At 33.6% G+C, this 22,300-nt stretch overlaps 1 protein-coding gene and 1 pseudogene across 2 annotated transcripts in view; one reads left to right on the top strand and one right to left on the bottom strand.

Annotated features, from left to right (window-relative positions):
• Window positions 1-22,300, bottom strand: part of Adk (adenosine kinase) — a 479,685-nt gene that overhangs the window by 82,111 nt on the left and 375,274 nt on the right. For both annotated transcript variants that reach the window (XM_076834150.1, XM_076834152.1), the window contains exons 8-9: window positions 19,340-19,375; window positions 8,365-8,479 (exon numbers count right to left, since the gene is read on the bottom strand). In XM_076834150.1, coding sequence (XP_076690265.1) covers window positions 8,365-8,479; window positions 19,340-19,375 — 151 coding nt within the window. The remainder of the gene's footprint in view (window positions 1-8,364; window positions 8,480-19,339; window positions 19,376-22,300) is intronic.
• LOC143381283 (S-phase kinase-associated protein 1 pseudogene) lies at window positions 942-1,605 on the top strand (annotated as a pseudogene).

The raw sequence follows: 22,300 nt of genomic DNA, 5'->3' as shown, positions 1-22,300 counted from the left end.
CTAACTATGGTCATGGTTACAAGATCTATGTAATTACCAAAATCCACAGAATCTGATACTTCACAGAGGAAATTTTTATTTATTGAAATCTGATAAAGACATGAAAGGAAACCAAGATGGAATACTACAGATATCACAAATGAATAATGTAATCACACTAAAGTGGATGGAATAAAAGAACGAAAAGTTACTTTAGATGACAGTATTCTGACTGGACACTGGATAAAAAAGACAAAAAGAACTGTAAATGAATACTACAGTAAGTACATCTGTTTCTCACAAGGATATAGATAGGCATTTCAAAACTACCTTAGAATACAACAAATAAGTAAATACATTTTAGAAAATAGAGTCAGAATTTCCTATGTCAGAAAGTTGTAAATAAGGAAGGGCAAAGTCTAGAATGAATCTTGTATTGTATGACTGGAATAAGATGTACAATGGCTTAAAAAAGCATATAAACAGATACAGAAATAAATATAGCTTAGTATAATACATATATTGCTGAGCTCTGTTTACCAAGAGGGCCTAGGAAGGATGACATTCAAGGAGTAAAAAGCATATATACTACTCAGATTTGGGATTCTTTTTTTTAATATTTATTTTTTAGTTGTAGTTGAATACAATACCTTTATTTTATTTATTTTTATGTGGTGCTGAGGATTGAACCCAGGGCTTTGCACGTGCTAGGCGAGCACTCTACCGCTGAGCCACAACCCCAGAGAAACATGTACCAATTCTAAATACCATTCTTCAATAAAAGGAATCAAGGTTCCTTGGAGAAGTGTTGATTCAAGAACTGAGGCAGGGAAAATTCAACATGAGTCTGGCACATTCTTGTTGTCAAAAAGTAAAAAAGTGGGAGTGGCCTTGTCCAGCACCTTTTTATTTCCTTGTGTGATCGCCGCCCTGCTCCCTTCAGCCTCCGGACCGCGGTTTTTCTTGAGACCAAACACCATGCCTTCAATTAAGTTGCAGAGTTCTGATGGGGAGATATTTGAAGTTGATGTAGAAATTGCCAAACAATCTGTGACAATCAAGACCATGTTGGAAGATTTGGGAATGGATGATGAAGGAGATGATGACCCAGTTCCTCTACCAAATGTTAATGCAGCAATATTAAAAAAGGTCATTCAGTGGTGCACACACCACAAGGATGACCCCCCTCCTCCTGAGGATGATGAGAACAAAGAAAAGCGAACAGACGATATCCCTGTTTGGGACCAAGAATTCCTGAAAGTTGACCAAGGAACACTTTTTGAACTTATTATGGCTGCAAACTACTTAGACATCAAAGGTTTGCTTGATGTTACGTGCAAGACTGTTGCCAATATGATCAAGGGGAAAACTCCTGAGGAGATTCGCAAAACCTTCAATATCAAAAATGACTTTACTGAAGAAGAGGAAGCCCAGGTACGCAAAGAGAACCAGTGGTGTGAAGAGAAGTGAAATGTTGTACCTGACACTGTAACACTATAAGGATTGTTCCAAATACTAGTTGCACTGCTCTGTTTATAATTGTTAATATTAGACAAACAGTAGACAAATGCAGCAGCAAATCAATTGTATTAGCATAATATTGTCCTTATTGCATGTTTAGTTTGAGTACAGACTCCAAACCTATGGCTGAATTTCTTTTAGTGTGAGAGAAAGTTTCTTTTTTTCTTTACTCTGAATAAAACTGAACTGTGGGTTCTCTGTAGAAAGTGGCATTTTGGGCTTTCCCTCCTTTTGTAAAGCGATTTCTGCCTAGTTTATGGTCCAGTTAACTTTAGTGAGCTTTTAAAAGTTGGCGTTGTAAATAAAACAACTTGCAAAAAGTTTTCTGAAATAGAATTAACAAAATATTATCTTTATTCATGAGTTGGAAACTGGAAAAAGGCTACTTGAAGTAAATGTTCTGAGTTGGGGTTGTTAGGATTTCTTCCAGCCTCCTGGAGTCGAGCAGTACCACTGGGATTGATTTGCCTGTATGTAGCAGGATTCCCTTAACTGGACCGAAGGACTCGGGTTTTTTGTTTGTTTTTTGTTTTTTTAATCAGCTTTGAATATGTTGCCTAGAGACTCAGTTATTACCCAGTTTGTGGATTTGGAGGGGAGAAATGTAACTAGACAGTTTGACAGCTTTTCAATTAAAAAAGACACTTCATTCAAAAAAAAAAAAGTAAAAAAGTATACCTGGATGCAGTGGTACACACCTCTAATCCCAGAGGTTTGGAAGGCTGAGGCATGAGGATTGTGAATTCAAAGCCAGCCTCAGCAAAAGTGAGCCACTAAACAACTCCGTGAGACCCTGTCTCTAAAATAGGCCTGGGGATATGGCTCAGGGGTTGAATGCCCCCGGGTTCAACCCCTGGTCCAAAAACAGTAAAAGAATTCACAAAAAAAGGATGGGAAGAGAGCCAGACAAAAATCCTACACACTGGGTGATTCCATTTTAAAAATAGGCAGTAGTGGTAAGAGTAGACACTAAGATAATGGTTGCCTTTGATGGGGTTAATGATTAGGAGGGGGTTTCTACAGTGCTGTACATGTACTATTTATTGATCTGGTTGTAGTTAAACAGGTGTGCCCATTTAATGAAAAGTTGTATCAATTTTGTATGCATGTTGTACTTCAATACAAACTATATGTGGTATTCTGCATTTTGAGTGTGGTAGTTTGTTACATGTTATTTAGGAAAACATGTGAATTTTAATATATGTAATCTATATCCCAATAAATCAGACTTAGTGGTCTTTCCAGAAATCAATGCTATCTGCCTAGTGTAGGCTATCTCCCATTCTGCCTTGCAGTAGGATCCTATGTGATAGAAAGCTGGCAGTTAAAAGAAGTCTTATTTCTTCAGGCCTGAGATCACTAATTGTACAAACAAAGCCTTAAAGGTATTATTTTGTAAGAACTGATGATAGTTCTACATGTTATTCTAAATCATTTGATCTCTTGGTTCTAAATTATTTTGATCTCTTATCTTTTATAGTTATAATAATACAAAAATGGAAATACTTGGTTGTTTATATTCATAGGTAACAAACACATTTTTCTTTAAAATCTTACCTAGTAAGAATATTTTTTTGTGTGTGAATGCCATATACAAACATTCTAAAAGAATGCTACTTAATTTGTTCTATCCTTACTATCACCAACCTATGCCAATAAGATCATCATTTAAAATTGGTTTGGCTGCAGTAGAGATAGCATTTTCAAAATGATTTACATTAATATTTGTAGGAGTAGGGTGGGATGGTGTGTTGACATTATTCTTCCAATTGCTGAGATTGTTTTCCTTTAAAGTTTGCATTTTCTATTGCATACTCTCTGCTTACTAGAATTGCAAATCATACTGATCTTTTCTTATAGAATAATGGAGAACATTGAATGTTTTTGTAGAACATGAAAACTTAACTAGCAGAGGAGATAACAAGTTTTTAAAGTACCAGGAACATGAACACAAGTAACTTTGATACCATCATTTACTTATAATGACACAGTACACTGTGATAAGACTATGTTAAATCAGAACTATCTTGAAGTTGGGGGCTATTTTAATCTGTAGATCACCTGTAAGAGTCAATGAGCCCTTGATACTTTTTGACAGGATAAGAAAGAGAAACATGTACCAAGGCCCCACTTACTGAAGAACTAGATATTTAGTTATTTAGTTTTCATCATCCATAGTACAATAAAGATTGGCAACATTATCAAATCACCTAACTGAATGATTCTCAAAGTGAGAGGTGCAATTAGACAACATTGCTATATCATTATGAGGGAACTTTTTCAACACATACACAGAAAGCACTATACTTCTCTTCCTCCATCAACATTTCCATACATCTCCTTGAGAATGTCTATTTTAATGCTGCGCAGATTGAGGAGAAGTGATTTAACAAGGCAGGACTGTATTTATGAAAAACTCACAGGTAATTTTGATAAGATAGCAATAGACTTACTTCCACTTAAAAACTCTGACCTAACATATTTTCTTCCTTTGTGCAAAATTACAATTCAGATTGCCCAGAAAGAATTATGAAAGTACTCAAAGGAGAAGAGACTATAATTTATTCTTCAATGGACCTATTACTGTTTCATAACAGCCATGGTGTGAAATGCATTATTTTCTATTTAGAACAAAAGTCCTATTGCTTTTTCCAATTATTAGTGATATATTTATTACAGAAACTTGGAGAAATTTAAACTTTCTATAAAGTACTATACACACACACACATACATATATATGTATATATACTTATGTCTATATGTACATATGTTTGTGTATGTAAAATCATTTTTTTTACAACAGTCTGCAATATAATAAGGCATTAAAGTACGAAGATCTTACTAGGTTTCTGCCCATTAGCTTAGTCTTAGTTTTTCTAAAGTTTATAGACACAGAAATTATTTGTTTGACTTGGCTCCCATGTTAATAAACAGGCTTATTTAACATTTATTAAAAGGATCAAAATGAATAGTCATATTTTCTGCCTTCATTCCCAACCTCTTAATCTGTTTGCTATGTTAAATGTCTTTTGAACTGTGGTAAAATATACCTAATAAAATTTATCATTTTAATCATTCACGAGTGTACAGCAACTGAGTATATTCATATTGCTATATAAAGATCATCACCATTAATCTCTACAACTTTTTTCATCTTGAGAAACTGAAACACTATATCCATTAAATGATAAATCTCCATTCTTCCCTACCCCAGCCTTTGGCTAACACTGTTCTACTGTCCCTAAAAATTTGACTACTCTAAATATCTCATGTAAGTAGGATCAAACAATACTTTCCTTTGAAGCTGGCTTATTTTACTTACTATAGTGTCTTCAAGGTTCATCAACATTATGGCATTTATCAGAATTTCCTTTTTAAGATTAAATATATTTCATTGTAAATATAAATGTGTATGTGTGTGTCCACATGCCAATGAATGCATACATGCATATCATGTTTGGTTTATCCGTTAATTTGTAGATTGATACTTGGGTTTGTTTCTACTTTTTGGCTACTGTGAATAATACCACTACAAACATGGGTGCATATATACCTGTTTAAGTTCCTGCTTTCAATTTCTTTAGGTGTATAACCCAAAGTGCAGTTGCCTACCTTTTTACTCTCACTAGTCTCCAGTGCCTAGCCTTCCCTCAAATAAATTTGTTTGGGAACTCAATTAGCCTGTAAGCACTGAAACAAAGATTGATATACAACAGAAACTTTGAGCTGGATGGAAACCCAATCTGAAAGAGAGATGAGCAGTAAAACAGGGTGAGTGGAAAACTTTCTAAATTTGCCGACTATTTAAATAAGAAGAATTTAAGTAATTAAATTTATAAAAGAAAGTGGTTTACAGAAAACCATATCTCAATGAGATAGGTCTTTAGAATAAAATACTAAGGAAACTGATTTTGTTAACATTAACATTATTGCTAAATGCCACAAACTTAACAGTGTGATCGTTTAAAAATACTCTACAGTGTGAGGCAAGGCACAATACTCCTAATTAGTGTTTTAATAAGTGTCTTAGCACTGCCTTGTGCCATTCTGGAATGTCACTTATGGAAAATTAAGGGACACTTTCCCTCCCTATCTTCCATTAGTATTTTAATGCTAGGAGGTGGGAAAAAGCTGATCCATATTCAAGAGGAAAGGAGGGAAAACAATAACAAATTGGCATCTCTTCTGTGAATTGCCCTACAGGCCAAGCATTTTTATGTTCTTAATCATTATTAAATGACTTAACATGACACCCAGAGCCTGGCGAATGATTGCATCCTGACATGAGAACGAATTACAAATGAAATGAAAGATCAAGCCGTATTAGAGGACTGCCTCTGGGAAATGAAAATCTTTAATTCTCTTTTATTATTGACATTTATTTGGCTGCCATGAATAACAACATAGCAAAGAGATTCAGCTCTGCTTGTGCACTGAATAGCTTATCCCAAGGCTCAAAACTGCATTAACATTTATCATGTTTGCTTTTGTAGCTGACACCACTGAACAGATTCTCTATCCATCTTGTATTTATCATGCATTGCAGATATAGTGCATCCTCTAATTTCAGTTCATTTTCATATGGTAGGAACAGCAAAGATTAGCCAGTGTCTTGCCTCAAATAAATTTCTGATTGTAAGCATTCTTAAGAATGGTTTAATAGATTTAATAAAGAATACAATAAGTTCTGAAGGAAATTCAGTCGCAAGATGGGAAGGATAATTTTCCATTCTGGTAAAATGGTGCAAATTCATAACGAAGAAAAAAACTTGTATGATACGTATATCTGGAATGTAGAAAGCTTTCAAATGAATGTCTCAAAGAGCAACCTAATAGCATTTTAAGAAGCTGAAGGTGGTACTATATTTCCTATGAGAAGACTGCATGTTTTTCACTTTTCTAAACTGTTCATTGCTAAGACATGAAATGGCCATACTATATAGGAAAATGGCAATTCAGATAGTTTGTATCAAGGCAGGGATATCCTATCAAGGTTTATGTCTTCTCTCTCATACAAATTAACAACTGTGGCTTTTCCTGCCAAAACAATAAAAGTTTGCACAGTACCTGGTGCCTTTGCTTACATAAGCCTCTTTGGAATGTGCCTTTTTTTTTTTTTTCTTTTTGCATTACTGGGGATTAAACCCAGGACCTCAAGAACGCTAAGCAAGTACTCTACTAGGAGTCACATTCTCAATCCTTTCTTTTATTTTGAGATAGGATCTTGCTAAATTGCCCAGGCTATCCTCAAACTTGTATTCCTCCTGCCTTAGCCTCCAGAGCAGCTGGGATTATAGGCATGCCACCATCATGTCTTGCTATTGCCCACCTTTCTTTAAATCCCTCTTGCAATTAAAGGTTTAGTAAAGATATCAATTTATCTTGGGAAAACCATTTAACATTGTTCAATCTTGCTTGAATTTTTACTTTTTAAAAAAACATTTTAATAATGAAAAATTTCAAACATATATACAGAGATAAGAGCATAATGACTGATTTTATGTCCACTGTCCAGCTTCAACAATGAACTCATGACCAGCCTCTTTTCATCAGTATCTCTACTTCACCATCTACTGCTCACTGAATTATTTTGAAGCAAATCTCTGAATGTTACTTTTCACAATTCTATAATAAGAAAGAATTAATTATTTCCAGAGTACCTTTGCTTCAAAATTGAACAGTAAATTCATCTTTGACTCTTCAGGCTCTGTAATTTGATTCATCAAAAATACACTTCCTTTGTGCTATAATATCTTTCTTCAAGTTTTACTGACCTTCCTTTCTGAGTCAATACAATTCATATAGTTTGTCCCCATAAATAAAAAGTATGATTATACTTTTTACTCGTGTTTTATGTGTATTAACTTCATTTCCCAGTTAGATCTATCTATCTATCTATAAATTAGATGGACACAATACTTTTATTTATTTATTTATTTATTTTTATGTGGTGCTGAGGATCGAACCTAGAGCCTTATGTGTGCTAGGCAAGCGCTCCACCACTTGAGCCACAACTCCAGCCCCAAGTTAGATCTTTAACAATCATATATTTCAATGTTCAGCTGTGTACTACACAAACACAAAGGTAATAATTATTACTGTTTATAATAATCATTAATTAACTGGTTTTAATCTGAATGGTTCAGACAGAATTAAAAGGTTTTAATTTTGGCATTACCAGTAGGTAGCATCATATTGACACTATTAATCATGTTACCCAATAAAATGTTTGTACACTAGATGAAATTCCTAGTTTATTTCTATGAATGCTATGAAATATGTGGCTAAATAAAAACAAATATGAGATTTTCTTCTATAAGGAAAATATGAGAAACTAACATTTCTGAATTTTATTTATTTTAGGGTAAATTTTTAAAGTAAAATATTCATTTTTAAGGAAAGACAATTCTAGACTAATGAAATCTCTAATATATCAAAGTTAATACAGTATATTAATATGGTTTATTTTATTTTATTTTTTGGTACAAGGAATTGAACCCAAAGGTGCTTAACAACCACAGAGCCATATTCCCAATTTTTCTTAATTTTTATTTTGAGACAGAGTCTTGCTAAGTTGCTTAGGGCCTCGCTAAATTGCTGAGGCTGGAAATTTCAATCCTCCTGCTTCAGCTTGAGTTGCTAGGATTATAGGCATGTGCAACCACACCCAGATCAATGTGGTTTTGTCGAACTGAATTTTAGTAAATTATTGTCCTGAAAATAATTTTTTTTAATTGAGATAGAAGTAGAAATATTTATTACAATGAAAAATTCTAAAAGATACATTGTTGTGACTACATTATCATAAAAAGAATAAAAAATTTTACTTTAATACTGATTTGTCACAAAGTTTCAAAATGTACCTGTAGCCATTATAGTGTCGTCTTTCCCTTGAGTAAAGACCACGATTCGCTGCCTCTTCGAGTTCACTTTTGGCAGAGCTTGTGTCTTTCTGGCTATTTCTTTAATGTCTTTAGTCTATTAATAGAAAGGAGAAAAAAATTCTTGTAACCAAGAAATAAAAACTTTATTAGTAGAGGAAAAATTTTCTTTCTGATGGGACTTGAGTATCTATTAGGAGACATTTTAGAAAAATTAACCATATACAAGAGTAAACAGAAGAGCACAATAACTTCTGAAGAATCCATCATCAATCTTCAAAACTTTAAAGTGCAATAAAGCTTATTTCATGTATATCTTTAGCTACCTGTGTTTCATATTCTGAAGCAAACTTAACAAGCACTGTATAATTTTATCTGTCTCTTAAAAATAATGACTTAAATACAACCACAAAACTATAATATACTTTAAAAATGAACAATAATTCCTTAATATTGGCAAATGCCCAGTCAGTTTTCAAATTTCAATTAAGAGGAGATTTTTTTTAAAAAAGCATAGGAATATATAATTATTTTAGAAGCTTACAGAACACAATTTTGGTGACTTTGCACATAATGTGATTGTTATGATGCAAAATTTTTCAAAATATTGAATGAGAGAAAGAAATGTTAACCTTTTTCCATAAAGATTTTTCTTTGAGACAGAAATTTAAAAATACTAGAAATGAATTCTTAAACCCTGATGCTATTTTTCACACCATATAGACCATGAATCTCAATATCATAAACATTCTGACTTGAAATCTAACTTTTGAATTAAAAGCAGAATCTTAAAAATCATATTTTCAACCATTTTAGATACTTTAAAAATCCATGTCTGATTTTAGTTGACCTCCAAAACTGTTCATGGATTGTGTTGTTAGTAGTTTCCTCTAATGCTGTGCAAACTTTAAAATAGTTATAGAGAAAGAAACAAACCAGAGGGAAAATGAGAGTGGCATAAATGAAGTATACATGGGACAGAAAGAACAAGATATAGGTGGGAGAAAAAGTAGGAACCAGAGAAGCCATAATGGTTACAAATAACATCAGAAAGTATGACATTTTTAAAGGTGTCATAATCTGTAGTAAAATATTTCTTGTTTGCTCATTAAATACTTAAGACAGTCCAGATAATATATGAAGCTGAACTTCTAATACACCTAGCAGAATGACCTCCAGAGGGCTGTTTTCTGAAAAGAAGTCACTTATAGTAGGACAGTGCCGGTGACCTTTCAAACATGCTGACTATTTTGCTTTCAGTTGCTTATTTTAGAATAGAACTAAGCCTGAACTCTGATAAGATGAAAAAAAAAAAAAAATCCCTGAGTTTTCGGTGACAGACTATTAGAAATAATTTTGTTCCAGTTGAAAGGAACAAAAATGCCATATATTAACAATGTCTTCACTCTATTAAATAAGTGTACACATTAATATGACTCACATAAATTCTACCAGGAGAGCACAAATATATTTTACTACTATAAGATTTTTGCTTATTAAATAAAGTTCTTATTTAATAAAGAAGAAGGTTCACTTTATCGTCTTGGGAACAGAGTCTTATGCATGTACTAGATATTTTTGATTTTAAGACAGGGACTGGCTAATGTTGCCCAGGCTGGCCTTGAGTGGGCTCAAGTGATCTTCCTGCCTCAGCATCCTGAGTAGCTAGGACTACCCATTAAGAAACACTGCACCCAGATTTTTTTTTTTTTAAATGGTAGTCTTTCTTCAAGGTGGTATAAGGAATAAATTAAGAATGTAATTCCATGGTTGCTTTCTGCCAACCCTGTGGGAAGACAGAGTTTGTTATGGGTCTTTGGTAATTTAATCAAAGAAACTTTTCTTATGTCTTGAATTCAATCTACCAGAATGTCAATTCAAGAGTGAAATAAACTTCCCAAATGCAAAACATATATCTTTTCAGATTTATGTAAACTTCATTCTGTTTATATTCACATCAACAGTTTATGCACAATCCCTTTGTCACGTACTCTGGGATCACTGTCAGAAAGCATCTAATCTAAAATTCTCATTATGCCTTGAGGAGCCATTGCTTGCTCGCAAGAGTTGATTCTCATCAAGTAAAAAAAACTTTTCTCAAAACCTTATTTTATTTTCCCAAAGCTACATATTTCTGGTTCTATAGTATCTTCCCTTTCTCCACCCTCTTTAGGTTCTACTTCACATTTAAGTTCACACATCTTCACAGAATAGTGAAATTACAAGACATTTTAGACTGACAGAACTAGATATTATTTACGTGACTTTGAGTAGGTTAGTAAGTCTCTAAGATTCTATTTACTTGTCAACAAAACTAAGAAAATATTCAGTTATAAGATGTTAGGGCTGCTGGTCTAGCACAGTGGTAAAGTATGGGCTCAGCATGCACATGGCCTTGTGTTCAATCCCTAGGACCAAAGCTCCCCTTAATATGCTTAATGATTACAAAAGGAAAAGTAGTAATGTTACAGTGAAGAAAAATGACAGACATCACCTTCACCTTATTAATGGCAATGAGAAAGTAGTAACTTTACAGGACAAAACAGCAAATACCACCTTTGTCCAGAGATCAAGGTTAACGTCACCAGCAGTAAGATAATGTCACAGTGTTTACCCCTCTGACTTGATACACTGAGAAGTTATCATCAGTGACAATAAAAGCACAACTTTACATTTATAAAATGCCTCACAGTTTATAAAACTTTTCTCAACCTATCATTAATACATTTGATGCTCATACAAACTATAAGACATAGATAGGGCACCACCCTAGCACAAATATAATTTACTACTATAGAATTTTTGCTTATGATTAAATATAGTTCTCATTTAATAAAGATAAAAGGCAAACAATTCTGTGGTTTTCCTGCCAACAATACATAATTTCAGATTAATCTTGAGAAATCATCAGACAAATTGAAATTAAGGGCTCAGGGCTCATCAAAATGATTGCCCAGGGGGCTGGGGTTGTGGTTCAGTGGTAGAGTGCTCACCTAGCATGACAAGGCACTGGGTTTGATCCTCAGCACCACATAAATGTAAAATAAAGATATTGTGTCCACCTAAAACTTAAGAATAAATATTAAAAAAAATGACGCATCAAAAGTATCAAGGTCATGAACAAGGCAAGAGTGAGAATTTGTCACAGACCAGAAGAGACTAAGAAAATATGTAGGATACTGGATAAGATTCTAGAACAGAAAAAGCAAGTATGAAGAAAAACTGGTGAAATCAGAATAAAGCCTATAATTTAGATTGTGGCAATGTACCAATGTTAATTTTCTGGTTTTGGTCATAGTACATTGGTTATGTAAGATGTTATCATTGGGGGAAGGTAGGTGAAAGATATATGGGAATTCTGATTATTTTTGCATTTTTTCTAAGACTAAAGTTACTTTAAAATAAAAGGTTAAGGGGCTGGGTGGTAGAGCGCTCGCCTAGAATGTGCAAGACCTTGGGTTCCATCCTCAGCACCACATATAAATAAATAAAATAAAGGCATCGCGTCCAACTACACCTAAAACAAAAGGTTAAAAATAGTTGCTGTGGGGCTGGGGATGTGGCTCAAGCAGTAGCACGCTCGCCTGGCATGCGTGCGGCCCAGGTTCGATCCTCAGCACCACATACAAAGATGTTGTGTGCACCGAAAACTAAAAATAAATAAATAAATATTAAAAAAAAAAATAGTTGCTGTGAGGCTGAAAGAGAATTAATGTAGTACTCAGTGCATGCTAAATTAATATTCAGTAAATTAAATAATTATTAATTAATTAAATATTTATTTAGTGAGTTAAATAAATATTAATTTCACTCTTCTCAAAGTCTCTCATTTTACTATTCCTTAAAACTGTCAATCCTTTAGGTTGCTTCAAAATCTGTAGAAAGAGCCTCAAGAGTTTTAAATATTGAGAATTCAATTATAGTATACAATAGAGGGAGTAGAAAGATGAAAAGGGGAAAAGGCCAAGTTCACACAATTGAGTTATGAGCCATTACAGAGCTATAGAGTGATCATTAAATCTTACCTTTTGCAGGCAGCAGTTACTGCAATTATCCCTATTCTATAAATGAAAAAATGAAGAGCCACATATACAGCTCTAAAGAATTTATTAAATCTTCACTACTCTGGTAGTAGGTATTATTATTTCCCATTTTACAGATGGGGAAACTGAGTCTCAGTGGTTTAATAATTTGCCTAAGTCCATAAGTATATGTAGTAAAGCCAGGACTATATCCCACAGCTTGACACCAGGAATCAGTACTACTATTCAGTTTTTTTTTTTTTTAATTGCAGTACTGGGGCTTGAACCCAGGAGTACTCTGCCACCAAGCTACACTACCAGCCCCTTTGTTTTTTATTTTGTGACAGGGTCTTGCTAAGTTGCCCAGGCTGGCCTTGAACTTGTGATCCTTCTGCCTCAGCTTCCTGAGGAGACAGGGCTATAGATGTGTGCCACCGTACCCAACTGAGATCATAGAACTCTTAACCAGTGTTCTGTGCTATCCCCAGTTTATATTGCTTCAATGAATTCTGGTAATGTGGTTTTTCGTTTTTCTTATAACTACAGAATGTCAATCCTAAATCATTTTTCTGCTAAATTCACAAAAGCCATTCCTGATTGTGCATTTTTCTATTTTTCTTAATTATCCTGGCTTGTATTTTTACACTAAAGAATTTCGGTTTTTGAGTTTCAAGACATTTCTCGTTTTTCAAGGTCATTTTGAAGCCTAGTTTCCTTTCCCAATATGTTAGAGTATGAGAGAAAAAGCAGTGCTGAGCTTTAGTTCTGCTACTCATATGTATTAATTATGTGGCTGTGAACAAGTCATATAGCCTGTTTTTTATCTGTGGAATTGACAATATATGCTCTATCTAAATCTCAAGGCTTCTATGAGTACTGAATGTATTAATGATATGTTGGAAAAGGTTTTATAAACTGAAGTATTTTATAAATATAAAATTGTGCTTTTAACTGTGGCATGTATACACAATTGAATATTACTCAGCTTTAAAGTATGAAATTATGGCATTTGCCAGTAAATGGATGGAACTGGAGAATATTATGCTAAGTGAAATAAGCCAATCCCAAAGAACCAAAGGCTGAATGTTTTCTCTGATATGTGGATGCTAATTCACGATGGGGATAGAGGGGAGAAGAGAGGTAATTTGGAGTAGACAAAGGGGAATGAAGGGGGCATGGGTGAAGGAATGATAGTAGATGAATCGAACATTATTACCCTATGTGCATATATGACTACATGACCTGTGTAACTCTACATCATTTATAAACAGAAAAATGGAAAGTTATACTCCATTTGTTTATGATGGGTCAAAACGCATTCTGTTGTCATGAACAACTAATTAGGATAAAAATATATAATCACACCCCTTAACTTTAGCCCTATCTTCCAAATTAAAGAATATATCCTCCTATTCCAGTTTAAACAAGTTGGTAATAACAAATGTTACACAGCTTTGTCATAATTTGCCTACTTCTGTAGAATTCTAGTTGTGGTGTTCTCACTCATTCCCTCAGTTAATCATTTAATTTTCTGATTTGTTTTCCAAATAGAAACTCCTGTAATAGTTATGGTATTTATATGATGTGTCAGTCACCAGTCTGATCTCATGCTCTTCCTTCCTCCTCCCTCACACCAATCCAGCCACACTGGCCTTCCATCAGTTTCTGTAGATCATAGTGTACTATACTCTTTCTTGTTTGGAGGCCTTTGTGTTCTTATTTTCTCTTGTTGAAATTTGTTTCCCTGTTTAATTGCTTGGCTTTTTGGTCTGCCATTGCTAGATATTCATTTTTTATTTTCAGATTTTCTTTCTCAGACAGTCATTCCAAGACTGTCATATTTAAAACAGGAACCCCTCCCACATTCTCTTTCACAACATACACTCTGGTCATTTCTACCTTGTCTTCAGGGTTTATTGGAGAATGTCAAGCACACAGCAAGTGCTCAGTAAATATTTGTAATAAATGAAGAAAATTAGAAGACCATTTTATCTCTTTTCCCTTAAACGGTTTTAAAATCATTCTCTTTTGGGATCCAGGTACCTGTGAAAGTAGTAGAGAATTCTCATAGCCAACTGGGCCTGACTAAGTGGCTTTAATTTAAAAAACTGTGATTGTTCATACCATCTTTGTAAAGAACACAAGAACTTTAGAATTACCTTAGAGAATTTGTTGAGAATCAACACCTTCTGAATATTCTCTATATTTTCTATCCAGTGCTAATCAATGGAACTTTCTGAGATGATTAATATATTCTATACCTGCACTGTCCAATAAAGCCAACATGTAGCTACAGAAGTTATAGAATACTTAAAATCTGCCTCGGTCAACCCAGGGACCAAATTAAACAAACAAACAAACAACAACAAAAATAAAAACTAAAAAATTTCGGAGGTATATCGCTCAGACTAGTCTCAAAGCTATTAAGATCAATTGATTCTCCTACTTAAGCTTTCCAAGGAGCTGGGACTACATGCTGGTACCACCATATATGGCTTTAGATTTTAAATTGTTTAATTTTAATTAATCTTAATTTAAATAGCAACATGTGGCTAGTGGATGCTGTATTGGATAGCATAGTTCTACACTTTTCTTTTTTGATGGAATTGCATCATAGAGTCATTGTTAGTCAGAGAAGGACCACAAGCCTGGGATCCTCTGAATAGAATCAGAAGCAATGGAGGAATTAGGATAAAGGAAAGATTGTTTTTTTTCTCTGTGGACAGAGTATTATATCTTAGAAATCTAAAATAAGAAAATTAAAACTTCTTGTTTGAAGTAAACTGAACACATGATCCAATAGTGAAGGCATAAATTTCCTTCATCTTTTGGCATGTACTCTGTTGCAGAAACAATGAAGATACAGAGTGTATCTATATTTAGGTTTTGGAGGTATTTTCTTCAGTTGATTTAATTTAAATCAATTTCCAATAGACTTTAGAGGCTTCATAATAAAATGTGCTTTTTAAAGTACCTTATTTTTATTTAGGTTCTAAAAATATGAACCTTTAATCTGTTCAGCTCAAGACAAGGTAGATTTAAAAACACATTGCAGTCTAAACTTATTTTCCAGAATAATGAAAGGCCTTATGAAACTTTTTACTCCAAGAATTGTCATTTTAAATTCTTAGCAGGTCTGTCATTTAAATCAGGCACTATGCAATTTTCCACCATATATATATATATATATATATATATATATATATATATATATATATATATATATATATATTCTTCTGCTTTGTGCTCTGCCCAGCTCCAGTTTTTATCTCATTCTCCAGTGCCCTCCAAGGCTCCTGTTTCTCACTGAAAATTGCCCAATTCATTTTAAAGATTAAAGATTTTTTTAAATAAAGATGATCTAAAATTTGCAGAAAAGCTAAGTAGACTATCATAAACAATGCCATTGAGGCTATTTCCTGATGAATATACACTGGTTATTTTTAGAGGCATTTGGATCTGTCAGCAGACAGATCACTAGTGGCAACACTCAGTGGCTTTGGGAACTGATTGGGTTTTATAATAGAAAATGAGGGTAGGACAGCAGTGCTGGTGGGAAGAAAAAAACATGCTCACCTTTCCTTTCTCTTTTATCTTTTCATTTCTCTTTTCTCAATCTTGCTCCAAATTTAGAAACAATATTAAAGTTGGGAGAGATAAAATGCAGATTTTTGCTGGTTTGTCACACTAGACTTGAGAATCTTAACACAATTCTATAGACAGAAAATTGTTAAGATAAAATGATTTATTCTTTTTTTACTCCATAAGAATACTAAGTTCCAAGCTTATGCTGTCATATGTCTAATGAACTAAGTAATTTTTAATGACATTATAAAATCACTGAATTTCTCTAGATATAATCTATTTTATTAACAATGATTACTTGAGGCTGATCTAATTAGGGCTCATGTATATTGTGCCATACTTGTAAGGATTTTGGGAACCCATAAAAGGACATATCAAGATTCTATGTGCTTTATCCAATCTCACATATCACTGTCAACATCACTGACAGAGCAGTTTTGCTATGTCAGGAAGTAATAAGGTATGTGATTATAATCATCATCACTTTGCTTTTATGTTATAATTAATTATGGCAGATTAGTGACAAAAAGAAACAATCCTAAAATCAGTAAATAAAAGATAATGGAAGCCAGGTGTGGTGGTACATGCCTGTAATGCCAGCAACTTGGGAGGTTGAGGCAGGAGGATTGGGAGTTCAAACCCATCCTCAGCAACTTAATGAGGCCCTGAGTAACTTGGTGAGATCCTGTCTTAATAAAATACAGAAGAACTAGTTTGTTGCTAAGAATGAATGTAAACCCAGCACATTCAGAGCAAGAAGTTCATCAGGAAACCTAAGTATGATTAGTCAGACTTACTAAACTTTTTTTTTTTGTTATTTTTTTTGGTGGTACTGGGGATTGAACCTAGGGGTGCCAACCACTGAACTACATACCTGGCCCTTTTTATTTATTCATTCATATATATATATTTATATATGATAGCAGAATGCATTACAATTCTTATTACACATATAGAGCAAAATTTTTCATATCTCTGGTTGTATACATAGTATATTCACACCAATTCGTGTCTTTATACCTATACTTTGATCATCACATTCCACCATCATTAATAACCTCATTCCCCCTCCTTTCCCCTCCAACCCCTCTGCCCTATCTAGAGTTTATCTATTCCTCCCATGCTCCTGCTCCCTATCCCACTATGAATCAGTCTCCTTATATCAAAGAAAACATTTGGCATTTGTTTTTTTGGGGATTGGCTAATTTCACTTAGCATTATCTTCTCTAATTCCATCCATTTACTTGCAAATCTGGCTCTTTTTATTTTTTTAGACAGGGTCTCACTAACTTGCCAAGGGTGGCCATGAACTTGAAATCTTCCTGCCTCAGTGTTCAAAGTCACTAGGATTACAGGTATGCACTGCTGTGCTCAGCTAACTAAACTATTTTTAAAAATTATTATGTAGATACTACTGGACTAAGATAATTTGTTATGCAACATGTTATATTCTAAATGTCTGCAAAATTGGTCATTTTATAGAATCAAAATATACTTTTTATGATAGCAGTCATTTATGTGTTATATGAATTTATGTTCTACATGTACTTCATATGTTATGCAAATTTATGTTTTATAAGCTTTGATCTATGGAGAATTTTTATGTATCAAAAGAGAATATACATTTTTACTATTAAAGCTTAATATCAGGGCTGAAGATGTAGCTCAGTGGTAGAGTGCTTATCTAGCATGCATAAGGCTCTGGGGTGAATCCCTACTACTACAAAAAAGAAAAAAAAAAAAAAATCCCCAAACCCTTAACATCAGTAAAATTTTAACAATGACTGAAAGCATTAAGCAATTTGTTTTTCAAATTGAATTCTCCCCTGATTACATTTTGTCTTATATATCAATTGCCAGTTTGGGAAATCACAAAGTGAAACTTGAGACGACAAACAAAAAACTTGGAAATACTTTTCTACATGACTCAACTCTATATTCACTAGAATATAGTAAAAAAAGGAACTACATTGGGGTTGGGGCTCAGTGGTAGAGTGCTAGTCTCACAAGTGTGAGGCTCTGGGTTCCATCCTCAGCACCACATAAAAATAAATAAATAAAGACATTGTGTTCATCTACAACTTAAAAATATATTAAAAAAAAGGAACTACAGTTTTCAATAATTAAGTATTTTGAGATTTCCTATCCTGAAATAGTTCTTTCATGGGATCTTGAGAGAATATTTATACTACATACTTTATGAAGAAGAAGCTCTTTCTGGTTTCATCAAGTTTGGACATGAGTAAAATATATTACTTTGTTGCTTGATAATGAATATGCCGTTAGTATATTTAAGTAAGAGTTCCATCACAAGTTCATTACACCTTTCTTTAAGGAAAAGTTTACTCTTTAAAGAACTCAGAGTAAACTTATTAGTGTTATCCAGTCAATGTTCATAGCTTCTCTAGATAGTAGACAATACTGAGTATGCAAACAGAGTTCCTATTAAATTTAAAAAAATTATTATATTTCAACTTGCTATATATAGAACATCTCATTCTAGGTAGTTCTGGTTCAATAAATATCATAATCATAAATGATTCATAACCTCAGTTAATCTATCAATTAACCTGGATTTATAGTGAAGTCAGTGTTTTCCAACAATTAATTGGACGATGGATATTATACAGATAAAAACATGGTCTTGACTGTTTTCTTAATTTTGCCAACAACAACCACATGGAGTTTTGAAATCTTGACAGTATAATGCTCCTAACAGGAAAACAGAATCAAGACCAGGAAATTAAAGCCAATTATCAATATTTTGCCTCAGAAAATTTACATCTATTTTATGTTATCTAAGATAAAGTGAGAGAAAAGATTCAAACAGGAAGTTCATATGAGCAGGATTTAAATTAATCAGTTCCTAACAACTGTTAAGTACAACCTTTTGGAAATTAATTTGCATAATGATAATCTACATGTGATAGGGCTGAAATTATTTAAGCGACATTATATTTCACTATTTAGTCTTGTTCCACCACTGCTTTAGCAGTGAATCCTTATGAAATGTAATGCAGCTAATGAGGTAGCTTTTTAACTGAACAAACTGACAGGCCCCATATCTGCAGAGGCAGCTTGAAACCGTGCCCAACCTCTTGGCTTCCCAAGAGGCTTTTCAAAATTCAATAAATAACATCTGTAGGCGATGTTGGGTGCAGACCTAGCAGAGTGCGTCATAACACTGTGCTGGCAGAACAAAGAAACCATGACGACTGCCAAGTTTCCATGGCAACTGCTGCGAGGCTCTGAGAGTATAATAGCACATCAATCACTGTCCAAAAGAACTTCATTATCAGCTAGAAAAAACCTTTAGGATCTGTTTAGTGTGCAATTGTGGGTTAACTCACCTCAAAGCCTTGCTCTCTAGCAAAAGTGGCAGCTTCCTGGAAAAAAAAAAAAAAGAACAGTTAATTATAAAATGCTAGGTAATGAAGAAATAATCCATTTTGAAACTCATTCAGTCTTTTACACAATTATCTCAATATACCCACATAGTTCAATTCTTATTCTTACACCAAAAAAGATTTCTTTTTTCTCCTGGCATATATATATAGAGAGAGGTAGCATAATGTCAACACACTTCACAAGTTGGAATAAAGAAGATGTAGTGCATGTTTTTACTGTAGCTGCTACAGTGAGTTCAGGTGTTCTGACCTCAGCAAAGAAAGACAATCATTTGAAACCTAAGGAACATACTTGGTGGTTACATTTTTAATTAAAACAATACCTCTCAGAAAGCTCTTTTGGAGAGAAGCCTATCTGTTAATAAATATATAGATTCAGAAAAATCACCATTTTGCAATTCCCATGATGAAATTTAATAGACAAAGATCATTAATGGATGTTAAATTCACTGGGTGAAAGGATGACAGGAAATTGAGTCTTTACATGGAATCAAAGTATCAAAGACTATATTCTGTGGTCACAGGGAGCAAGGCATAACTTTAAAATGGAAGGATTAAGCTGTCATCACTTTAACCCAGTGATTGATCCTATCATCACTAATAGTGGGATCACCAAATATTTTGTGCCTTCTGTAATGATGCAGTTTGAAGCTCATAGCATCACCTATAAAATATTGTGACCAAAGATTTTTCAAACAAATTAACCAAAACTTTAGTCCAATAACTTGCAGTCTCTGAGAAATACACAGAAATAGGGAAACAAATCAAAGGATACACTGAGAAAGCAATAGACAAATCTATAAGGTAGGATATCCACAGGAAAACTAGCTTAATCCTTTTAATAAGCTGTGTCAATAATAAAGTGGTGAGAGGAAAATGAACAAGAGCAATATGTGGACCTTAATTGGACCCTGTTTTAAACAAACTAGCTGTAAAAAGTATTTTGGGGACAACTAGAAAAATTTTAATATAAAAAATGAGAATTAAATAATACTAAGAATTATCAGTTTGATAACAAAAATGTTCTTAATTTCTAGAGATTTATCCTGAAGTATTCAGGGATAAAATGTGATGAAATATGCAATTTACTTTACAATACATTGTAAAAAATAAAAACCCTAAGTGAAGCAAAATTGGCAAAATATTAACAACTGTGAAATCTAGATATATATGGCATGTGGGGGTTCAGGATAGCTATCTGTGTTTTTGAAATTTCTCATAATACATGCCAATCTCCCTTTTATATAAGATGACAGGGTAACCAAAGTCAAACACTTAAAACATGGTCAAAATATTTTAATATATGAAGTGCTTTTAGTTATCTTAAGAACACATTAATGTATACCCTGATGGCTTTATAGCAGGTTATCAAATAACAAAAACACATCTGTGTAACCAAATCCTTTCCCTTTTACCCTTTGATTTGTGCACATTTTAATTTTAGGACAGATAGAAAATGGAGGCAATATTACTTTTCAACTCTACTTCCCTCTTGAAAGCAGAAAGGAAAAAAAAAATACTGCAGACAACTGTCAAGAGCCTCTACATCTTAACTTACATTCCTCCAAAATTATCTCTGCCAAGAGATATTAATAGAAGGATGGGATTTGAGCCTGAGTAGTGAGCAGATCCAACTCAACTTAAAACGACTGCTGCACCAAGCCATGTAAGGCAGAAAGTACAGTCAGTGTCTCCAGCACAAATTTGGGCACTACCTACATGTTGAGGAAAACACTGAGGAAAAAAAATATCTTATGCATGCACTACTGGTCCAATATACTAATAACACATAGATTTAGAGACCCATTTTGAGGGTTTGAAATAATCAGAATGTGTGATTACAGCTGAAAAACGAAGTTAACAGAAAGTGATAAGCTGCAAGTACAACTCCTTAGGCAATTCATTGGAGTTGCTCAAGTCTGACTAAGTTAGCCTCAGCTGATTAAGACCACCCCATCCCTAAGACTAAATAATGATCTTGACAACTGGCTCAAGCAAGGCTAGCCTCTTGACAATTTACTTTCAACAGAACTTTGTATATTACAAAGTCAATAATATTTGCTGTCTGAGACAGCAAGGCAAAGGATAAAATATCAATGTATGTTTTCTAATCTGTCATAATTAACCAAACTGATTCTTATATGAAAAAGAAAACTGAAAAGCTCTTCTAGAACTACTTGTTTATATGGAAGTTCATCAGAGCCATGAAAGAATCCCAGAGGACTATAATCTAAAGTTAAAATGAAAAATCTGTAGAGTTAAAATTGTACTAAGACATAAAGACTGAAAATTCAGTTTTTTTAAATGTTCAGTTTTGCTAATATAATTTTAATTAGCAATTAACTATAATCTGATATGGTATAGTAGAATTGACTAGCTGCAAGAAGATAAAAATATAAATGTCAAATTATTATTTTTTATGAAAACTAAGCCCTAGGACATTTTCACATCTGTAAATAAGTCCAAACACCAATATATTTCTAACTGAGGAAGAACATATTTAAGAAAAGCAAACTCAATTTTCTCTTAGTGCAACCTTGTACAAGTTTGTGGAGCTGTGCCCTATCACTAGAAAAGCTAAGCACTTGTTCTGTGGCTTGAAATGATCTTATCTTCTGACTTCCTCCCACCTTTCTTTTATCTTGGGCTGATGCCCCAAGTCACTCCATTAGAGAAGGCAGCTGGCTCACACTAGTGCAGTCTTTCCCACAGCTAACCTCTGATCTGAAGGTGTTTGTAGATACAATGATGGAACAACATTTATTTTTCCCTTTCAGCAAAACAAACAAATCAACACAGGGGAACAGTTTGACCCAGTAAGCATTTTAAGCAGAATTTTTGTTCTCACTGTATGAAGGTACAGAAATAAAAGGCATTACATTAGAAAACAAGGAAGAAAGAATG

This window comes from Callospermophilus lateralis, chromosome 15, assembly GCF_048772815.1.
Source record: "Callospermophilus lateralis isolate mCalLat2 chromosome 15, mCalLat2.hap1, whole genome shotgun sequence".
Lineage (NCBI taxonomy): Eukaryota > Metazoa > Chordata > Mammalia > Rodentia > Sciuridae > Callospermophilus > Callospermophilus lateralis.
The sequence above is the reverse complement of the archived record's forward strand: the minus strand, read 5'-3'. Positions and strand labels throughout refer to the sequence as shown.